Below are 20,866 nucleotides of genomic sequence, written 5' to 3'. Positions count from 1 at the left end.
TCTTGCTACCTCTACACGAAGCGCGCGGACAGGCAGTGGCTAAGAAAAAAAAACTAGAATGCTAAGCGGGAAATGGGGATCGGAGACAGCCAAGATGACCGAATAAGAAGCAAGGCAGACAGAAAAAAGTTAGGGACGTGCTGCATAGAAAAACTTGACATCAACAAAGACAATTTCCATAATAACTCCAAGGACCGTGCTTTGATTTTCGAGGCTAGAGCAGGCCTCTTGAGAACGAAGGGCTTTGCGGGGAAGTATACCCAAAACGATGGGGAATGCGAGGTCTGCGGAAACGAAACAAACAACTCGGCAGATTGTGTTGCAATGTGGTTGTATACATCCCAATATACATCTGGGAAATCTTCGTCTTCCCGAAGCCCTATGGTTTAAAGGGAGCACAGAGACAGTAATCTACAAGGCTTTACAGGTGACAAGAAGAGGACTGCAGTGCTGGTGGGCGAAAAGGGAGGAGGGGAATATAGCATGAGACAGCTACCACCTGAAACGGACAGATATACTATATTTGAGCCACCACTGGCAGCAGCTCTGCAATTAAATGAGTAGTACAACACAGGTACGTTAGCTTGTTTGGTGATAGGGCACGTCAGCACCCTGGTACAAAGGGAAGCCAATAACTATCGGCCAAGAAAATTACGGTATAAGCTTCCAATCCATCACATGGCCCCATCGATTCGTGTATCTTTTATTGTAGGGTTAAACGCAGCGCAGGCGATGAGGCGCGCCGTACTGGAGGGCTCCGGATTAATTTTGACCACCTGGGGATCTTTAACGCGCGCCGAAATCTCGTGCACAGACTCGTGTATTTTAGTACTGCATGCAATCGCATATACAAAGAGGTCACCGCAGGGATGCTGCAACGTCATGTGACGCGGCAGCTGGAAGTGACGTCACCCAGGCCCCTCACTGCAAATAAGCAGCGGTCAGCCACACGAAACGTGTGCTGTTGCTGTGTTACCCTGTCAAAGCTGTGTTACGTGTAGGCAATGTGCATTTCGCAGCCGTGATATTCGTACTAAGTGAGAGGTTCGCCTGCCATTATAAGCATCATCTGAGTGTGCGGATTCCACAGCAGAGACCAAGCGTGAGCCACGCATGTAAAGATTCCGCCAGAAGACCGCGCTTCGACTCCGTCGCTGCACGCGATCCGTTCCCTTCAGGAGCTCAGTGATGAATCTTTTTCCCTTCTGCGCGTCACGTTACCTCGCGTGTTTACAGCGCGACGCACGCTCTTTCTCCAGCTCTTCGATGACTCGGCGCCGAAATGCCGGCCTCCGCCTTTAGCGGGCACTCCGCGCGTACCCCCCGTTCTCTTCTTCCCGCCGTTCTCCGAAATAGCGCTAGCTTAGCCCGCTTTCGCCGTTTCCAAACGACTGGCAGCGCATTCTTAGCCGCGCAGTGTTTAGGGCGTACCCTCCCCCTTTCATCCCGCTTCGATTTTGTGGGCTGCGCGACAGTGCACGGGCGGGGTGAGGGTGGCTCTTAACCGAGCGATGGCGTGCAGGGGTCGCGGAGAAAAGCGTCGTCGTGGCGTGGTGCCGTTAGCGTGCGCCGATGGCATCGGGCGCCGTCGACGCTGCTCCGGCCGCCGTTATTTGCGACCTCCCCATTTTCCTCCCCTGTCGCTGTTCTTGCGGCTTGTTCCTCCGACTGTGCGTCCCGCAGTTCCAGATCGTACGTATGCCACGGCGGCCGTGAATGGGCAATAGAATCGAGAATGGCATCTGGCGCGCGCCACCAGCCCTGTCGTTCCCCCCCAAGCATCGCCACTGCCCCCATTTCCGTTTCGTTCGCCGCATGACGACGGCGGTATTTCGGCTATAGAAAGCCGCCTGTCGAGCGGAAAGCACCTCGTCATAGGGTCGTGCGGACGCTGTGCGCGTTCGGAGCGGGCGTCTTGTGCGCGCCTCGGTAGCACGATGTGTGTGTAGACATTCCACATGTCCTTGTCGTTGCTCTCTTGCGACTTTTATTCTGCAGACGCTTCCTACACGCTGTAAATTTTTGGCTTTGGCGTCCCGGGAATGTTTTTTTTTTGTTTTTTTGCACCAAGGAAATGGCCAGTGACTTCGACGGCTCAGATGTGCTAGCTGTGGAAGGAGGTGCCAATACCGCTTGTTGTAAGTGCTCGACATTTATAGGGCGAGGCCATTTTTTCTTTTTACTGCGAAGCTGTCTATGGCAGGATGCGGAGTTTTATGGCGTCGGTGGGGAAAACGCAATTCGAGAAAGCCAGCGTACAATGACCATGCTTACGCCGATAAGGTCGTAGGGTCTTCACATTTTGGTATAAGACGGCCGACATTGTTCTCGGAAAGGTTTCTTTCCAGTTATGCATTTGTGCTTGGAAGAGAAGACGACTTTAGGGAGACTAATGTAAGCTTGGTATGACTAAAGTGGCTTTCCCACATTGCATGTTGCACAGTGAAACCTGCTCAATGAACACAATGCTGTGCGAACGGAGCCCCATAACAATGACGTGACTGTAATCGTCGATGGGGTGCCGATACTACTGCGGCACCCGAAACGCGTGGCCCCGAGGTGCCTTGTAAGCGACTGGCGAGAACCGATGATCCATATCGCGAGTCCGAGAATGCCGCAACACGCCTTCGGCTCCAAGGTGCCAACTTGGAAGGGTTCAAGTGCGCGTAGGCCAGGTTCCAAAGAGACTTTCCGGGTCGCAATAAGGTAGCGAATCGGCCCAGTTGGAGTGCGTTCATGATGGTCAGATGATTATAAAGAGCGGAGACACGTGCGTGAGCCATCCGTCAATTTCGCTTACGGATGATGAGGTTGTGTTCCTAGACAAGGCGGGTGCTTAAGTGGTTGCTTGACTTAAGATTTTTGAGCCGTTTGTGGTTTTTATCTCACTTTTTTGCCTATATAACACGTGTTTTTTTTTCTAATAAAAGTTCAGCTGCTTTACAGCGCTTGTGTCGTCCTTACTCTTCTTGTCCGGTTTTCATCTGCGCTGACCATCATGAATTTTCCGGGTCGCCATTTCGGCTCGGGCTGCACTGTGCGCGACAGATTGCGGCTCGATAACGACCTGATCGCAGACAGGAAAGTGCGGCACACACCATTCACTCACTGGGGAAGCATTGCATTAACATTCCCTAATGCACGCTGCTTCTCTGGACAACCACAGTCGCAGAGGGAAATGGCGGATGAATTTTTTGTTTTTGTTTTATGGATGTCTGGCGTACGTTTAGCCCCAATAAGGAGAATACGGAAGTACTCAGGAAAAAAGGATGGAAGCGTGAGTGGGTAAAGCTATGGAGAAGGGAGGAGTGAGGTTTACGAGTGATAAAGCTTCTTAGAGGAGGTTGAATCCGGGAAGCTAGGTGCTGTTGTGCCCGAGCGCCCGGCCCAAACCGCCTGCGGGAGGCGCGCCCCAACTTGATTGCGCAGCAAAGTCGCCTGTCATTTCCCCTTCTCAACGGCTGGGCCAAATCATGCCTCGGACGAACGGCACGCGGCAGACGCGCAGCGACGTGCTTGGAGACGGCGCCGCTGAGTCGCCTTCCCTTGCCCTGTCATGGCGGCTCGGCTGACGCAACCGCTTCGCCTCCATTCATCGGATTCAAAATTCGACCAGCGAGAGTCCTGATTGGAGCCATTCAAACCGCTCGCTGCTGCAACGGACCCCCGGGGGTATAAAACCAGCCCGGAAGCAGCATCAAGCGCGACACTTTTCGGAGGCACCGAGGGGAGACGTGCTGTCGCCTTTGTGCGAGCCATATCACCCTTTTGTTACCCTTGCACATTCTGTATATAAATGTTGCTTCAACTCTTCGTCGGCTTGAGAACTTCATCGCTCTGCTCTGCACCGCGTCGATAGCGGACGGAACAAGGCAACGTCGCAACACCGGTGAATGCGCTCGGATGACCAGTCCCAACAATGGTGACTGCGGTGGAGATGCCCAGTCCCAACAGTGTGCTCCAGCCCGGTGACGGGTTGCTCGACGTACAATATCGCGCCGCCCTTCTCTGATTGGACACCCCTGAGGTCACCCCCAGTTAAACTGGCTGCACAGGGAGGTCGTTCTATTTTCCGGAGGTCGCTCCCTTATCCGGAGTGCGCGCTGGCCGTCGAGCGACGAGCTCGGAATGCCAAGGTGCGGCGTGCACTTCCATGAGCTGTGCGGACAGGATGGCCACGGCTAAGCTAAGTCAGGTTTAGGGCTAGCAGGTGCGAGTGCCTTTATTAGGGCAGCTTCTTGAGGCCCTAGGCAGACAGCATTAAGGCTACCTCCGTCTACCTCCGTCTAAGGCTACCCCGTCTCTTTCTCTCTCTCACTTTTACTTAACCTGTCTCTTGGATTGATGGAGAAGCAATGCAACAAGTGTGTGACTTGGAACTGCTCTTAAAATACGACAGCTTTGGCACAATTTGAGCGCCGGCCATTACAGTTTTATACTTGAAAGTGTATGCGTGAATATTGTTCGTTCAAATGCGATTCTATTTATGAACCCACCCAATCATCAACGTTACGGCCGTATAATAATCGAAACGGGGTGGAGTGGTCACTGGACGAAATATCCTGGTATGCAGTATAATTTTTTTAGAACCGTTTCAGCTTGGCGATCAAAAAACTACATATGCTACCAAACGTCATCGTCTACATACCAACATATGTAGAACCGTGCACTAATTGGATGGGGGGGGGGGGGGGTGTAGGGGAGATTCAAACAAGGTAGAGACTTACAGGGACTCTGAAACACTTCTGAAAAACGCCTTCACTCTTTCCTTCGTGTCTGGAAGCCCTTTCAAAGCTATAGTTATCAACAGCACGCAGCGGCACTGCGTGATTTTCTCGTCGCAGCAGAACTATCCGCTTGCCGTTTCTGCTTTTCTTTGTGGCTTTTTTCTAAAGTGGCTCTCGAATGCGTTCATTTCTGCAACTGAAGGAAATCCGGCCAATAGCCGCTACATTGCTGTAATGACGTAATTCGAGCGCTCAAAGAAAGCCAAGACTCGGGATAGAGAGAAAAATCTTTGAGCAGGTTTCTAAGTTATCTGACGGCCGTTGAGGCACTTTATGACCCCCTATTCTAATTAGTGGACGTGTTTGCTCAGTACGTCCTGAAAGAATGTAGGATTTTTAAAAAAAGTTGCAAAAAGTGTTGCAGGGTCCCTTTAATCTCACACCGTCGCCTTTTGCAATTGTGCTTCAGTGAGGTACCCGATGTAATCGCAGAGAAAGAAAAAATTACCAGGGATAAAATGAGGAAGCCCGACTACAGAGTAAGCAGAAAGATAGAAAGATGTCTGGGGCGTAAATCTAGCGGCGCACATGGCAGGATTCGAGGGCATAGTTTGACGACCCGCGAATGAAGCGGTCTCTTCTGTGGGTGTGACCCCACGAGGCACGTACGGGATCAGCGCTTTCGTGAAGCAGTTACGCCTGTCTTGTTTATCTCGCGTTTATTTCCGGTCTCTTTTTCTTGCTTCGCCTGTCGCTTCGCCTAGCAACCGCATTTCGATGCTCACCATTAATGCCTCGCATCACGTTCGCTCTTGCTAGACTAAGCCGGAAGCGCGCGGCCACGCCGTAAATTCGTGTTTGTGTGGATGGGTGTGCGCGTGCGTGGTCGCCAACAACCGAACAGACGAGTGGTGCGCGCACGGGCCGCCCTCGTAAGTGGAACGTGTTCTCAATGCTGTGCGAATGCGACGTAGACAGTCACTTCGCGGATGCGTACGGACAGGCTCTAAGGCCTATCGACGATCGGCGGACGTCTGTAATACACCTGTCACACAGGCACTTTCAATCCGGTTTGACGCGAAGCGCGATTGACTTTTCGAGCGCGCTGGACGCACCGCCGCTGCTACACGGCACGTTTCAATCCCAATTGAGAAGTTGCACCGATTGCATTCACCTGCAGACGGCGCCAAAAATGTACTTCGTGGCCGCCGTCTGCTAACTTTGCGCGATCGTATACGTAACTATATGAATGTTACCGCACGCTTACTTGGGTCAAGTTATTTGATACAATTTGGGGCGTTAGTTTGAAGTTGTCACCTTCTGCGCCATTACTCAGCGGGGACGAGAGTATCATCGCTTTCGTCCGATCGCGCTTGGAAACCTCAAGATTGCGTGGGATCGACTTAATCGCGATTGAAAGTGCCCGTGTGACGCGCCTTCCGGGCTGCTTTCAAGAGTATCCTGGACATAAGACCAACAATATCTACAGCGAAGCCGTTTACCTCTCCCTAGCCACGTATGCATCCCCAGCATGCGTTCTCGGGGGGTATCCATGGCGGCTTAGGTCCTCATCAGAGACACTACGTGCGGTCAAGAAGGATGGCGGCGGATGGGGGAGACCAGACAGGGGAGATGGGAAGGAGTGTAGCGTCGGCGCTTCAGCGGTCGGGGAAGCTTTAAGGCCACGTAACAACCACGTGCACATCTAGCCGTCGATCGCGCAACACGCAGCAGGTTGTAGCTAAAAGAAAGAACCAGAGGGCATAGAGTTTCTCACTAGCTTACCTAGAGTGGAATCTGGCACTAGCGTCCACGTGATTCGGCGAAAGCGCCTCCATGGGTGCCGCCATACCGTGTAGTTCGGCCGGAAGTTCGGCGCGGCATGGCCGGCAACGACTTTGTGTCTACGCAAATTGAGTTTTTGTATAAAAAATATCTGCCAGAAGTGCCGCTGTTAACAAATTTTAATTTGTATAAGACACTGTGTTAGAGGGCTTATGTTGCAAAACAAATTTGGGGGTTACAAAGCAAAAAAAAAAAAAAAGAAGAAGTCCTGCCTTTGGCTCACGCCGCCAGAGACAGCAAGCCGTCCTGGATATATTTTTAAATTATTACATACTCCAAACTGGGTGAGGTTTTCTTTGATTTTTTGTAATATTTAGCTGGAAAAAATTGTTTAGATTGTCTTAAACTGTGTTCTTGCTTCCTCTCAATACAGTATCATTGTGGTATGCTGCGCGCTTTGGCAGGCGAAGCAGATGCAACATAGAGATGCAAGAATGATGCAATCGCGTCCTATTTATTTGTTTTCTCCAAGCAGGGATAAATAAACCTAGAGGCGAAGCGTATTACAGCAAGTGTATCTTCAAGCACGTGCGCAAAACATTACAAAATTGCATGAATGCTTTAAATGGCAAATAAATGCTGGCTTGTCGAGTCGCTATGTATGCTGCCTCATTCCGCCTGCGCAAGGCAGTGCATGCTTCAAGGGGTAAGTACACGCAGCAACGGCGACGAGCGACGCTAAAATCCTAACTGAATGGGTACAGAAAACGGATAGCGTGGGCTAGCGTAGCTTATTTAGTGGCTATAGGGTGGGCGACAGCAGCAAGCGGTATAAACTGATACAAATGCCGCCGGGGCCCTCGCTCGCTTTTTTGCCGGCCTGAGGCAGCCCACAAGCGAGCGGCAGCGACGATAGAGTGAACTGTAGCGACCACGACAGAGGACATTGGCGGCAGTGTATTAATTTTTTTTTCGCTTGTCGCTGCCGCCCAGTACACTCTGTTGTTGTACATCTTGAGTTACGTGTTCCGCGTCGCTTGTCGCCGTCGCTGCATGTGGTCACCCCTTTCATGTTAAGAAACTCGCCGCTAGCGCGAGCACATGCGTTGAGTGCTAATAACGCTGTTATTTAGACATATATATCTGTGATGGCCATTGAATGCCAGAAAGTGGCACCCCGAAAACGGAAAAGCATACCGAAATCAGAACTAACAAGCACTTCAGAGCCGAGAAGCCTAATCCATAGCCCTTTGCACTAGCCACTTGCTACCAATCCGATTCCCACAGTACCCACAATTCCCATGGCGGCGTGCGATCGCAGCGACACTTTCCGCTCTAGGTGATATTGAGAAACTGTATGCAAGAGGGTGTGCAACGAGCAGCTCCGCACCTCAATTACAGCTTGGCCGTCTGGGTGTATTGGCGCCATTTTTTTTCAAAATAATTGACATGGATGTCTCTAGTTCTTTCATGTACCTTTAGCAGTTGCGGTTGAAATGTGATTTGCCTGATTGTCCGCTTAGAACGCAATCTTGACAGGCTAAAACCGTCACATTGCTAAACCGTTCGGATGGGGGTTTCTTTATCCGTGTATGCTTATTGCTACGTGGCATGGAAAAATTGCGCCCAACGCGCTGAGCCCACGATGTGCCGAGGGCTTCCCTGATGCCTGAGCCTTGTCTGCGAAAGTCCAGTTTGTCTCAAGACAGGTCGCAGCAGGCCGTGTTTTTAACTAACGTTTGCTGTTGGAATCTTCGAGTGAATTATAATTTCCGTTTTTCTAGGCTATATCGACTATTAACCCTAACTGCTGATGATGATGTTTGGATTTCAATGGCGCAAGGCCAACTAACGCCAAAGAACGCCATAACCCTAAATGCGATAACGTCTCAGTGTGAATAAGTTCCCGCGCACCGGAGGGACGTTAATTTTTCGAACTGAGGCCTGTCGCCACCCGCAACAATTCATCATTTCAATCACCGATTTGGTTTATATGATTTGCAGCGAAGAGTATGCGTATCGTGGCCGCGGCGTCTTCTGCCGTAACTCGAGCCCCGGGCGCAGCTCGAAGCTCGAACGAAGATAAGATAGGACACGTGCATCCTGGCCACGGAGGAAGGATAAGACAGGAGGGGAAACAAGGCTTCCTATCGCGACCAGATAATGTCAGAAGCGGTCGTCGTAGGTTTATCTAGCGGCATCTGCCGCGGGTGAAGAAACTGCGCGGCCACCGCGATCGGCATTTCACTGCGCAGCCACGTAATGAATTGCGGCCACTATCATTTCACCCATCAGGTGCCGCTACCATCTCCTTCACCGTCGCAGATACGAAACATTGCAATCTGTCCTTATTTTCATTGTGACATTACCTGGTCGCTCGTCCGTGCTTGCTGGAATGGGCCGCTTCGCCTCCTATATATTCTTGCTCGGTGACCCTGGCGTCCTCTTGCGTTACTTCGCGCTGTGGCCGTGGGTCTCTTCCGCATCTTTCCCGTCTTTCCCTTTTGTGGAAAAGCATGCCATGGAAAAAGTCACTTAGCTCCGGCAAACATCGCTTTACATGTTGCGCGTCTATTTCTACGAACGTCCGGTCCTCACGCAATGCAACGATGTTCTTTCCTTCGGTTTCCTCCATCAAAAGACGAGAGCATCCCGCGGAAGAGGACGGTCGACTTCGTGGAGCCCAGAGCCCGCTCTGCCTCCGTGCATCACGGGTGGCCTTCAGTTCCACGTGCCCTCTTCCGCGCGCTGTTTTCCAAAATTGGGTCTGCACTATCGGCCATCCATCTTCTCCGCATCGGCGACGGAAGCGGCTGCGGCTCGGACGGGCGTCGCCTCCCAAAGAGGAGGGCGGAGAATATCGCCCTGTCGCCACCCGTTTGTCCTCCTGTTTTGGGTTGTTATTTCACACTCTGCGCCGATTGATAGTGTCTTTCTTTTTATCTGCTATTCGACCGTGAGAAAAGGCACGGTCGCGCCGCTCTTCTCCAACCGGCAGCAGTCTTCTTGGTCCCTTCCTCCCCTCTCAGTGGCGACGGGCGTGGCTGCCGGGAGCTCTGGAGGGGAGAAATTGCGTATAAAGTGCGCAGCTACGCAGAGTGGGGGGCCTTTCAGCACCCTTCGGCGGCAGGCCTCTTAGATTCCTCAAAACTTTTCGCGCGGAAGGACGGTGGAACCTTCGCTGTATTGCCGTGGTTGGCACGCAGCTCCTCCCACCGATCGCGTAAGCTGGGGAAAGCTTTTTAAAATATTTAAAAAAAAGAAGAATTTTATTGAAGATTGCATCCTGGTAACTCTGTGGGTTACAAGTGTCGTGAATAGATGCTGTTTAACTTTTAAGGTGAAGGTAGGGTGTGCTGACGGAAGTAATAACACCGTTATAACGTTTACAGCGTTGGGCCGCTATATGCAGCCTTGGGCTGCTACAGGCAGCGTTTGGCATTAAAAAGATGGTGGGGACTGTGTACCATTCCGTGCAACCAACCGTATTGTTGTAGGTTATGTGACGCCTTAAGGGGTGACAATGATGACTATTTGATAACATAACTTGTGACATCTGTAATGGTAATTTATTTAATCTTACGATAGCGACGAATGAAAGCATTACGTCCATTTATTCTTCCCGCGAATTTTTATTAAGCCTGTTAATTAATTGCCTTGATAAGATGACGAACCACAGTTAACGTCGCTATGTAGAAGAAACACAAAGTCGTCTATTGTTTTTCTTTTGTCTTCTCAACGGTTTGTTTATGCTACGGGAGGGACATGTAATGTTTACGGGTCAAGGGGTGTGTGCATAATATGGTAATCCTGGAAATGCTTATTCGGACGCTGCAGATGCGTGTTTACGCTCAGGCATGGGCGCACACACAAACACAAATAATATATGCATATCTGCTTGAAAATCAAGGTTCCTATGAATCGGCCATTGCTCGTGTGCAGATTCTTCGGCAAAGCCGTTCCTACGCACCTCCGGAATGCACTCAAAGCAGCAGCGCTCCAGGAAACAGCTTTCCCAGCTTCGCCTCATTATAAGCAGGCAAGGGGCATCGAGGTTGCGAACCGAACCAGCCCACTGCTGTCTCTAGAAATATTTGTGTGTACAATAATTGCAACCTCCTCTGAGCTCTAACTAATCCGTATTCACTGTTAGGGTTACCTCATCGTCACACTTGAGCCCTTAGAGTGCCCTGAGACAGATTCGTACCTCACCCTGCGCCCCCAAACCAAATTAGAACCCCGCTGGGCCGGCCTGGCTGTCTCGGGCAAGTACACTATATAGGGCCATCTCTCCTTGTTGCTCGCACACGGGAGCGCTGGAGTTGGACCACTTAAGCCAGGAGGTGAACCGGACTTGGGTCGTGAGGTCCGTTTGGCTTAAATCTCTCTTGCTTTCCTGTCGCTTTCTAGGACTTTTTTGGTGTAAGCTTCTTGGACCCAAGCACAGCAGCAGACGGCTCGCTTTGGTTCGCGCTACTTAACGCGAGCTTGGGCCCCTGAAACTCTCCAGCTAGTGCAGCGAACCACGCGCCATTAAATTCGGCACTTCCTTCTTTGTCTTGAGCTTGGCACATTCGGCCGTGTCCGTTTCGGCGTTAGCCACATGTGTGTGTGTTGGGGAGGGGGGGAGGGGGGGAGGGGGGGGGTGCGTGTGCGTACGTACGTACTTGCAAGCGTGTGGAAGGGCGCGGGTGTGTTGCAGCTGAACATAGTGCCTGACTTGTAGCGAGAGCTCTGACTGGACACTCTAGCAGCGCCACATCTTTCCGGCAGCCGGAACAAGAAAACCTTGTTGCGCGCATTTTTTTGTTTTGTTTTAAATTTGCCGCTGTGGCCGTGTGACCGTGTTATGCCCGTGCATTTTTGCTACGAGCACATTCAGGGAACGACTTGAGCGTGTGTCTCCGCCTTCAGTACGTTTGGTTGTGTACGCTGACAAATAACCGATGATTTTTAAGATAAGGGTTCTTTCAAGCTGTCGCTATTTTTGTTGCCTATCAAAGAACAGAAGCCGTGGTCTTAGTTGGGCTGTCGTGATCTTTCTATGTACGTGGACATTTTCCCTTGAAAAATGTCGCGTACGAAGTTCGTAATACCGAATTGAGACTTTTTCGTCTAAAGTTATGCTGGGAAGAAGACATCAGCTCGGTACGCATCACATCAGACTCGACCTATTTCTATTTCTTGGCAATGGTCAAACTCGTGCTGTATTTCCTCCGGAAAAAAAGTTGACGGTGATGCGATTAATTTATGGCCACCCTATCCCGTAGCGCTTCCGCAGGCGTCATTCATCGCTGCTCCATCGCTGTGGTGGCACTACGACGTACGCCGCCGTCAAATCACTGGCCCGACGCCAGATTTATTTCCGTGTCTAAGTTAGAAATTTCAACTGCGCAGAAACAGCGTTCATATGTGTCTGGTTTTGCGGTACTTTTTTTTGTTTGTTTGTTTCCTGTCCCCTGTACCACGTGGTATTTGAGGGTCATCGAGCCCCATCCCTTGCCCCCAACCCTCACCCAACATACGAGCAGTGGGCGGGCCAGCTGGCCAGCATTGGCCTCTCAGTCCAGCGTAGCCTGGTGGAGAGGGCCGAGGCAGCCAGCGAAGACCAGAGTTTCCGGGCTAGAGGAGGCGCCCCCATCAGGTGGCGCTAAACCATCAGTGCATGAAGCTCGTTAGAAAGAATAAAAGTTTTTTCACTCATTTACTGCACCTTTAACTCAACGTCACAAGGGTGATAATTTCCTACTTCATATTCGAATTCTGTATCGACCTAGCTTGTGGCGAACTCACTTTCTAAAAGCAGCGATCATCTGAAAATAAACTACAAATGGTATTAAGAAAGCTTAACAAAAGTTTCGCAAAGTTCGTACGTATAGTGGAAACAAAAACCTGACAATCGTGCTCCGTTTATGTCGCTCCTATAGCGTGGGGCATCCGCCAACGCTGGTTCACTGCGTAGCGATCAGCGATCCGTCGCGGACGCCCAGGCAGCCTGTGGTTTGAACGCAGCGAGCGGGAAATAATCGATGACGGCGGCAAACTGCGAAAAGGCGCAAACCCGCATCGAAACAGGCAACGCCAAGGCGAGGGGAAGGTGGGGGGGGGGGGGGGGCGCAGCTGGGCCAAGAGTGAAAAATCGAAGGGCATGCAGCCCGCAGCAGTCGGCGCGGCCCATCGGGGATGAAACGAGTTACACACCTACCCGAGAGCGCACGCTGGTTAACGACCGCCGACGGCAGGGCGGAGGATGGGCGGAAGGCACGTGATTCAACGGCACTTGGAACTTTTCCCGGCAAACAGATAATGATGGAAGGAGGTGTGAAGGAGGAGGACCGTCCGGGTCAGAGCGTGCTGGCCCCGCTCCGGAGCTTCAATTTCCGAGTGGCACGAGGGGGCGAACCTAATTGCGAGTCGCGGATTCGGACCGCGGGTCAGGAGAGGCAATCCCGCGCGGGAGTCCCCGTAATTAAGAGGAGGCCCGAGCCCGGCTTTGCCTCCCTTGAAACGATGCTGCCCGGACGACCTGCCTCCGGCCTGCTTGGCCTCGCAGGGACGAACGGGTGGAATGAGAGACGCCGTGCGTCGTTCGTCTCCTGCGCTCACCCGACGCCTTGTTCGGCCGCGGTGGAGTATTGGATGGCAGTATGGCATCGCAGATGTGAGCGCAGGACGGTGTATTGCGCATTTCACCTATGTGGTACCTAATTGGGGAAAGGTTTGTTTGCTCAGTCAGCCCTTAATTCGGCAAATAAAAGTGTTCTTTTGAGGGAAGGTCTCTCCTCCTCATGTTAGTTACCACGTGAGAGAGATGTGACGGCGGAATCCGGTGGAGTCCTTTTTCGTACGGAAGTTCTGTGGGATATTGTTACCGTAGTGCAAATATCAATGAACAAGGAGGGAGGTATTTGGTGGGAATGCTGTGAAAATATTATCCCAACTAAGAGTGCAGTTTGATCGCAGAACCTCGTGCGTAGCCATCGGTTCGGAGAGCCACGCGTTCTTGTTGTGTTTATATATATATATATATATATATATATATATATATATATATATATATATATATATATATATATATATATATATATATATATATATACACACGCCGATGCATCGGTACGCGAACACTATTCAGGTGGGCGGCGCGTTGGGCAGGTGTATCAAGTTCAACAGCGCGACGCCTCCGCCTGGCGACTTCGTGGATCGCCTGGTGTCGCCGAAGCCTGCTTACCGCACCTTTTCCAAGCGAGCGGAGTGTTGTGCGCGTGTTTTACCGTCCTGACGCCGCCGAAGTGTTTCAAGCCGAAGCACGATTGGCGCTTTCTTCTCCACCGGCGACGCGCGTGGCCACAGGCGTAACGCTCTTCCGCTAGCTCGTGCCTCTCCTCTTCTAAAGGAATAGTGGCCTCGACGACCGCTTTCCTTCGCTTCAATCGGCTTTCGCCATTAAAAAAGGAGGTGCATGCCCGCATGTCTGCTCCCGGTTTTGAAAGTGGTAATGCTCTACGTCAAAAAATACATCTTTGTGTACTTGTGCAGCTTAGCTTGGAAGATACTTCGCCTCTGTGATGGCGCTGTACTTGTGTTGGTGGTTTGTACTCGACCCAACAGTACATGAGAAAGCCGAAGTAACAAAAGCTTGATATGGGCGAGTTGGTACGTTGTGCTTGATAATTACTGCGGCGCAATAAAACAGGAACAAAAAATGCAATGTGTTCTTGCACGTGTTTCTTCTTCGTCCCTGTTTTATGTCGCCGTAGTAATTATCAAGCACGAGAAAGCCGACTGTCATACATTACATTGAGATGACAGGACCATCCGTCATTGGCGTACGAGGATTTCGGTGGCAACCAGATGACAGCTGGTTTCATTTAGAGCCTCACACCATTCTGGACCACGTCTTCTTCTCAGTGGGGCATTGCAACCTTTGCCGATAGACATCGCGGCTTCTTATCAGCTCCCTTTTTCGGACACACAACTCGCGGACTCACGGTGAAGGAGGCATATTTTTGACGCATCGGGTGCCACTCGGGTGGAGCAATTGTCGACATATCATGCAAGGCCATAGCCCCACCTGACCAAGCTGCACCACCTCACCCAGCCGTTTTAATTGCTGTCAACGCCTGACGAGCTGACGCTTATGTATGGGCAACACATTTTCTTTTCCTGATTTTCTTGTTTTGTAATTTGGAAGAGTTCAGAAGGCTTGGCAACGTTGTTGATAGATCAAAGCGGCCGCGTGCGTTCTGTAAAGCCACTTCCCTTCTGAGTTGCGAATTTGAGCATGCTGGAAACAACGTTTCGGGCACGCTCAAGTTCGCCACTGATTGCTGACTGGAACCCCCACCAGTCTTGGCTCGTGTACGTAAGCCAGGCTGGAGTGTGCTAGAGCCGCTCCTGTTAAATGAGAATTAACAGTTTACCACCACCACACCACCGTTTGTGCTACCCTAGTTATCGCTGCGACGAACGAGTTTATTTATACGTTGTAGTCTTGTATTTTGATACCTTGTTTCAAATTGGCGCAATAAAAAAGAAACTGCCGCAAGCACCTTATCATCAAGGATGCACTTAACCCTGGACTTCTAGTAATGTTGGTGGCTGTCAAGCGCTGTGAAAACACTCTGGCGCCTGCGATGTTGGTGGAAGCATGCGTACTGCTGATCGCGTGCATGTTTCAATTATATCCGCTTTTATCTTTCGCGGTTTAGCGCGACTGTTTTCTCAGCGTAAGTGGATTGTGTTGACACTGGAGCTTCTTCCTATGTGTGCGAAGCACACTACAAATACCCACACGCCGTTTCCCAGCAAATCCGAGCCTTACATACCCCACTATACTGTTCTGTTTCTCGGTCTCGCTGTCGGCCTGTTCTCCCCGAAATGGAGCAGCAACCCCAATCCCGTCTTTCCGCTGGGAATATGCCGGGATTCGAACAATTAGGGTGCCCACCCTCTCTCGCCCTCGCTATCTACGTATTGTTGGCGCTGTTGCAGGGCTTTGTTTGCGCGTCGTTCCCCGCGCACTACTCCGCGAGAAAAGCGACGCAAGCCGGCACTCGCCGAATGAACAGATGTGGTGATTCAATAGGGTATCTCGCTCGGCTGCCGACGGGGAAAACGCACTTACTTCCCTCTTCCTTTTCTCATTGACGAATCGAGTCTGCCGTTATAAACAGCGGGCCCTCCCAAACAGTGGCGAGTTTGACTAGACTGGGCGTACGCGGAGCGACGCCCAAATCAAGAGAATTACCTTCGTCCCGGAGACGTCGAACAATACGCCCGGCATACTTGCCGGCACGAAAGGCGGATATATAGTTTTCTACAGGGGGTTGTGAAATAAACGAGTTTGTTGAGGTGCGTCGAGAATGCGCGCTTACTCGGCAATCGAGTAAGCGGGCGAGGCTGGCGCGATCGAGAATTCGCGACGTGCCTCAACAAACTCGCTTATTCCAAAACCGCTTATAGAAAACAATAAACCCCGAGAGACCCGGTTTGCATGCAAATTGGAGGCCTAACGCGGTGGAGCGCCGCTCTCGGGCAGGGCGTCCCCAATCAATATCGGGCATCACTCAGCCGATAAACGCGGTGGCGGCGTATGACGGTGCCCTTCTAGTAAGCCGACAAATTTGTGCACAAAGTAATGGGGACACGTCCGAGCAGCGCCAACAATGTCAGTAGTTGGGAAACGTGTTTGCGTGCATTTACCTGTGATGTGTCACACCGGCAGCGATGCTTGTGAGATTGCACCTTTGCGGCGAAGAAGGTACCCTGTGGCGTTCCACAGATAGAACACTTTACATAAAATACAAACATCCAGAAACTAGGAAGTGCCAGGCATAATATTCACGTTTTAAATGCAGAGCATTTCTTTAATTCACGATGTCACCCGTTCTTGGCGTCCGTAGTTGTCCGCATCGCTCGCCTCGACATGCCCGGCTCAGACGTTTCGCTATCGGCGCGATCAACATTCGATAGCGCGCCCAGGCACGTTTCAAGGACATTCTCTCCCCTCTCTCGGACTCAACGTGCGCCGAGGCTGCCAATTTTACTGCTGACGAGCGCTCTCTCGTCAGCAGTTGCCACAAGTGCAACAACATTAACGTAACGCAAACTACTTAACGTCGTGCGCCCCCGGAAATGCTCTGCATTTGATCGTGCCCCTCGCCAGGGGGATGTTTCACTGCGTCGACATCGAACAGTTTGCCACGCTTAGTTTCAGTTCCGTATCTCCCCTCCGCGGCCGTGGAGAGAAGGCGGCCGGCCGCGACTCTCGCCACCGCGGCGCTGCGGTTGCGAGTTGCGCTAGGAAAGCGAGCGTCGTCTGCTAGCGGGAAGCGGAACGCGTTCCGCTCGGCATCTCCGGTCTTCGCCAGTTCTGGCTGCGCACTGCAAAAGAAATAATTTCTGTCCCCTGGTGCCATTGCACTAGGATAGCGCCTATTCCAACATTGCTGGTATCAGTTCGGATTTCTGTCTCGCTAGAGTCGTCGAAGTGGGCCAAGATGGGTGCGTTCTGAAGGCGGGTACGTAGCTCATCGAATGCCGCTTGCTGCTCCCCTGTCCAAATGAATGGCACATTTATACAGCTATGTACAGTAGCAAAACTGGGTACATGAGTAATAAAGGAAAAACTGCAAACTTCAGCTAGACGCTAGCTCCAAGTGCGCACAAATCACTCGAGCTCCTCAGCTTCGTCTAACTCTTTTTGTCCTCGTTTGTAGCGCTCGATTTTCTTTTTCGTTTGTCGCTGTCGCCCACAGTATCTTTTGTACCCATTGTATTACTTTTTTTCGCGTCGGTTGTCGCCGTCGCTGCATGTGGTTACCCCTTTAATTTTCGAGCGTTCTGATCGTTCAAAAACGAGTTTATTTGTATATACTTTATTTTATTCTTGCCAAATTTAAATGGCTCTCGCTCTCTGCAAGTGCAGGCATCTACAGACAGTGGTGGCCGAAAGGTTCATTAAGTGACCAAGTAAATCAATCAATCAGTTAACCATTAACTGAGTCACTTATTCGTTCGATCCGCGATTTTATAGTGCCTAAATAATTGCGGTTAATGAATCAGTAAATCAATTCATCATTTAATCAATCAATCAGTTGCAACCATCTGACATTTTCGATTAAACAGCAAATCACTCAACCAAGCGCTCAGTCATTCAGTCTGAATCATCAAAGAAATCATCAAATAAATTAATTACACTCGGGTAATTGTTAAAGTTAATAAGGAAGTAAATTAGTAAATTTAATTCGACTGACAGCTTAGTTTAATCGCTTGAGTGAACGACGAAATTGGGCGCACCCGTGCGTCGTAGTCCAATACTTTTTCTTCTGACATCGCATTCTTCCGAGGGGGGGCGAAGAAGTAAATGGTTTTGTGACATTTGTCTTTAATAAACTACAGGTGCTGCCAAAAGCAAACGAAGCGCAGAAGTAGGATATTGGTATGCGGCTGCCATAGGGCCTGGCATCCTCACACTGGTCGGTCGTAGCAGCGCCGACCATTTGGTCAGGGAAAGTAAATGAACTCTGCCCCTGCAAACTACGGTGCATGAGCTCTGGTTCCTGATTGTCCCGTTTGGGGCACCGGAGCAGATTTTACTCCTCTGCACACTCACTAGATCCATCGCTTCTGAATATTCAAAATTGAGTGCTTAAGCGTCGTTACAGGCTCGACCGGTTTTGAGCACCGTTTTGTACCGCCTTTTACCATCTATGGTACCATGTCCGCCTACAGCGTGCTTTTTGTGCTATAGTCGTTGATTGATTGCGTTAATTTCTTGCAGGCACTACATGGACTTGCGCAGAAGTCGCCTTCCGCGGGAGGCAGCGGGGTAAGCAACGATGTCGAAGCCTCTGACGGCAAGAAGGACTGGCACGACCGGGCCCTGATGAGTCGCGAGGCGGAGGCCAAGGGTGCCGGCGAGCAGGGCGCCGCCTTCTTCCTTCCGGCCGGCCTGGACAAGAAGAAGGACGAGCTGTACAAGGTCAACGGCTTCAACGCCCTCGCCAGCGACTTCATCGCGCTCAACCGATCCCTGCCCGACATCAGGCACCCCGGGTGAGCTTCCTCCACATTTGCGTCTCTGTAACAGCTGCTCTAGAGGGGGGTATTCCTTGTGGGTTTATTAAGGCGTATCAGCTAGTGAGCCTGCGGAACCCTCACTGAACAGTGAAACGCCCCTTTCTTCCCTCAAAAGGTTGGCGGCTATGGGAGAACGGGTGTTTTGCCACAGAGCCCGTCAACTGAACACACCATATGCCCTGCTGTGCAGGCTTCTCCGCATTACGGGAGAGCTTTGAAGAAAGGCAGGCGTTCGGATGCGCTTTAAAGAGGACAGCTTCCTGACGATAATTCGCGCGGCGCCACCCTTTACGGTGGGTGTTACCCTACGGAGCTGTCACCAGGTTTGCATCTCAGTGTAGAAGGCCCCGGTGCATTCGTGCTTGGTATGTGTGCATTATGCACACACAGCTGACTACCGTTATTTCGACCAGGGCGGAATAACACCCTAACGCTAACACTCCCAGTTGGTACACGTAAATTGCGTGCTTCCAAAGGGTTTAGTCAATTGTTTCAAATAGCTGAGCTGGTGCTTTGCGAAATCCTCTCGGTATTAATTTAAATACCTATAACAATTGTCATTCAACTGTGAAGAAACCGTCTTCTTCACTTCACTTCACCTCTCTTCGAGCCATCGACCAAACAGGTAAGCTCGCAAGCCCTAAACATGGCTACGCCGATCCCGCAGCGAAAGTTATCACAGCATCCTTAGGCAACTGAAGAAGCTACGACTTGCGCACATTTCATGAAAAAGTCAAGGGGCGCCTATGGCGAGAGGTGCACCGAGATGCACGAGGGCGTCACTGGTCCATACACTGGTTCGTGAAAACCTGCGCACCGCGCTTTCCAAGCGTGGTGCGCTCACCTGACATACGCAGCATAGCTGCATGCCAGGTAGCCCTGCAGCTGTGCAGCTAAGGCTTGCAGCTATGCAGCGTGCAGCTATTAAGCGTGCAGCTATGCACCTTTGCCATTCATGGACGCAACTGAAGCAACGCGTCGTAAAAACGACTTAGTACACAAGCAACACACCCAACGACCAACAGTTCGCAAAGACTAAAAACCAGATGCTTCATGCTGTGACCCATAGTTCTCGCACGGTTTGGTCACATCATATTTAGAACCAGCTCAGCTGGTATTGTGCATAGTGCCTTGTTATGCAACCCCGAAAAGTAGAATTCGTATTTGCTTTTTTTTTTTCTTCTATTCAATAGCATTCACATATCCACTGTCACTATCCTGTGTTATCACTTTCTTGGTGATATCAACCTGGTTATAAGCTGGCACTCCAAAATGCATTAGAAAAGATTCACTACATGCAATATTCTCGACTCGGGTACCAGCAACCATCATAATAATAGCCACGCAATTAACAATGCATTTGCCAGAAAACCATGTAACAAAGAATGACTGCTTAAAGCAGTATAGCTGAACATTACTGTCCAAAAAAATTTTCAGTGTGGGCAAAATTTTGGCGGTTCACTTATGACTGACTGTGAGAGGAATCATCTTTTGCATTACGTGCCTGACACATTTCTTTCCCCTGCCATAAACTGCCTTTACTATCATTTCTTGCTTGGCTTTCGTTCAAGCCCAGTAGACAGACATGAAATTGCATCTCATCGTAGTCAAAGAACTCGTTGAAGGGACGCTAGAAGCAAAACCGAAGTTGATCTAAATAGATACGTGGCATCCCCAGAAAGTGAATACACCAGTCTCTAGGGCATTACCTTCAAAATAATCTCATTAATAACCAAAAAACGGAGCCATCAATAGCCCAGCAGAGATGACGTAAACGGTGACTAAGCCGATGTGCCAAGAGTCACGTGACGAACAACAGAAACGAGAAGCGCGCTCACAAGCTGTCAAAGAAACACATGAAATCTTTTTTTGCCCGTTAACGATCATACATTATAAAAAAAATTATAAATATGCAGGTAGAATTCAAGCCCTGCAGACATTCGCAAGCTGCAAGCGGTGGCAGTTGCGATGGTTATTGCAGGTCGGCGTAGTCGTATGTCTGTTATCTCCTTGTTTACATCATGCCGGCAAGTTGCACATCGGCCTTCCACGGTTCCTCTTTTCTGTGGACAGTAATGTGCGCCTGATAGAACAAGTTTTTTTTTTTTTTTTTTGCTTTTTCGGGTAGCTTTCTCTGCCCAAACGAAGTTTTGCAGCCAGGCCACCGGCAGCCGAAGCAGTGTGTGTGTGTGTTGTGGTTGCGTTCGCTTCGCTATGAAATGCGACGGCGTGCCCTTGCGGGTGGACTGTGCTTAAAATGTTGAAATTAT

At 50.6% G+C, this 20,866-nt stretch overlaps 1 protein-coding gene across 2 annotated transcripts in view; it reads left to right on the top strand.

The window, feature by feature from the left end:
* Positions 1-20,866, top strand: part of LOC144174558 (putative polypeptide N-acetylgalactosaminyltransferase 10) — a 248,974-nt gene that overhangs the window by 131,474 nt on the left and 96,634 nt on the right. For both annotated transcript variants that reach the window (XM_077703327.1, XM_077703326.1), the window contains one exon: positions 18,298-18,572. In XM_077703327.1, the coding sequence (XP_077559453.1) occupies positions 18,298-18,572 (275 nt within the window). The remainder of the gene's footprint in view (positions 1-18,297; positions 18,573-20,866) is intronic.

The sequence above is a fragment of the Haemaphysalis longicornis genome, unplaced genomic scaffold (genome assembly GCF_048455015.1).
Source record: "Haemaphysalis longicornis isolate Haplotype H1 unplaced genomic scaffold, Haemaphysalis longicornis Haplotype H1 scaffold_3, whole genome shotgun sequence".
NCBI lineage: Eukaryota > Metazoa > Arthropoda > Arachnida > Ixodida > Ixodidae > Haemaphysalis > Haemaphysalis longicornis.
The sequence above is the reverse complement of the archived record's forward strand: the minus strand, read 5'-3'. Positions and strand labels throughout refer to the sequence as shown.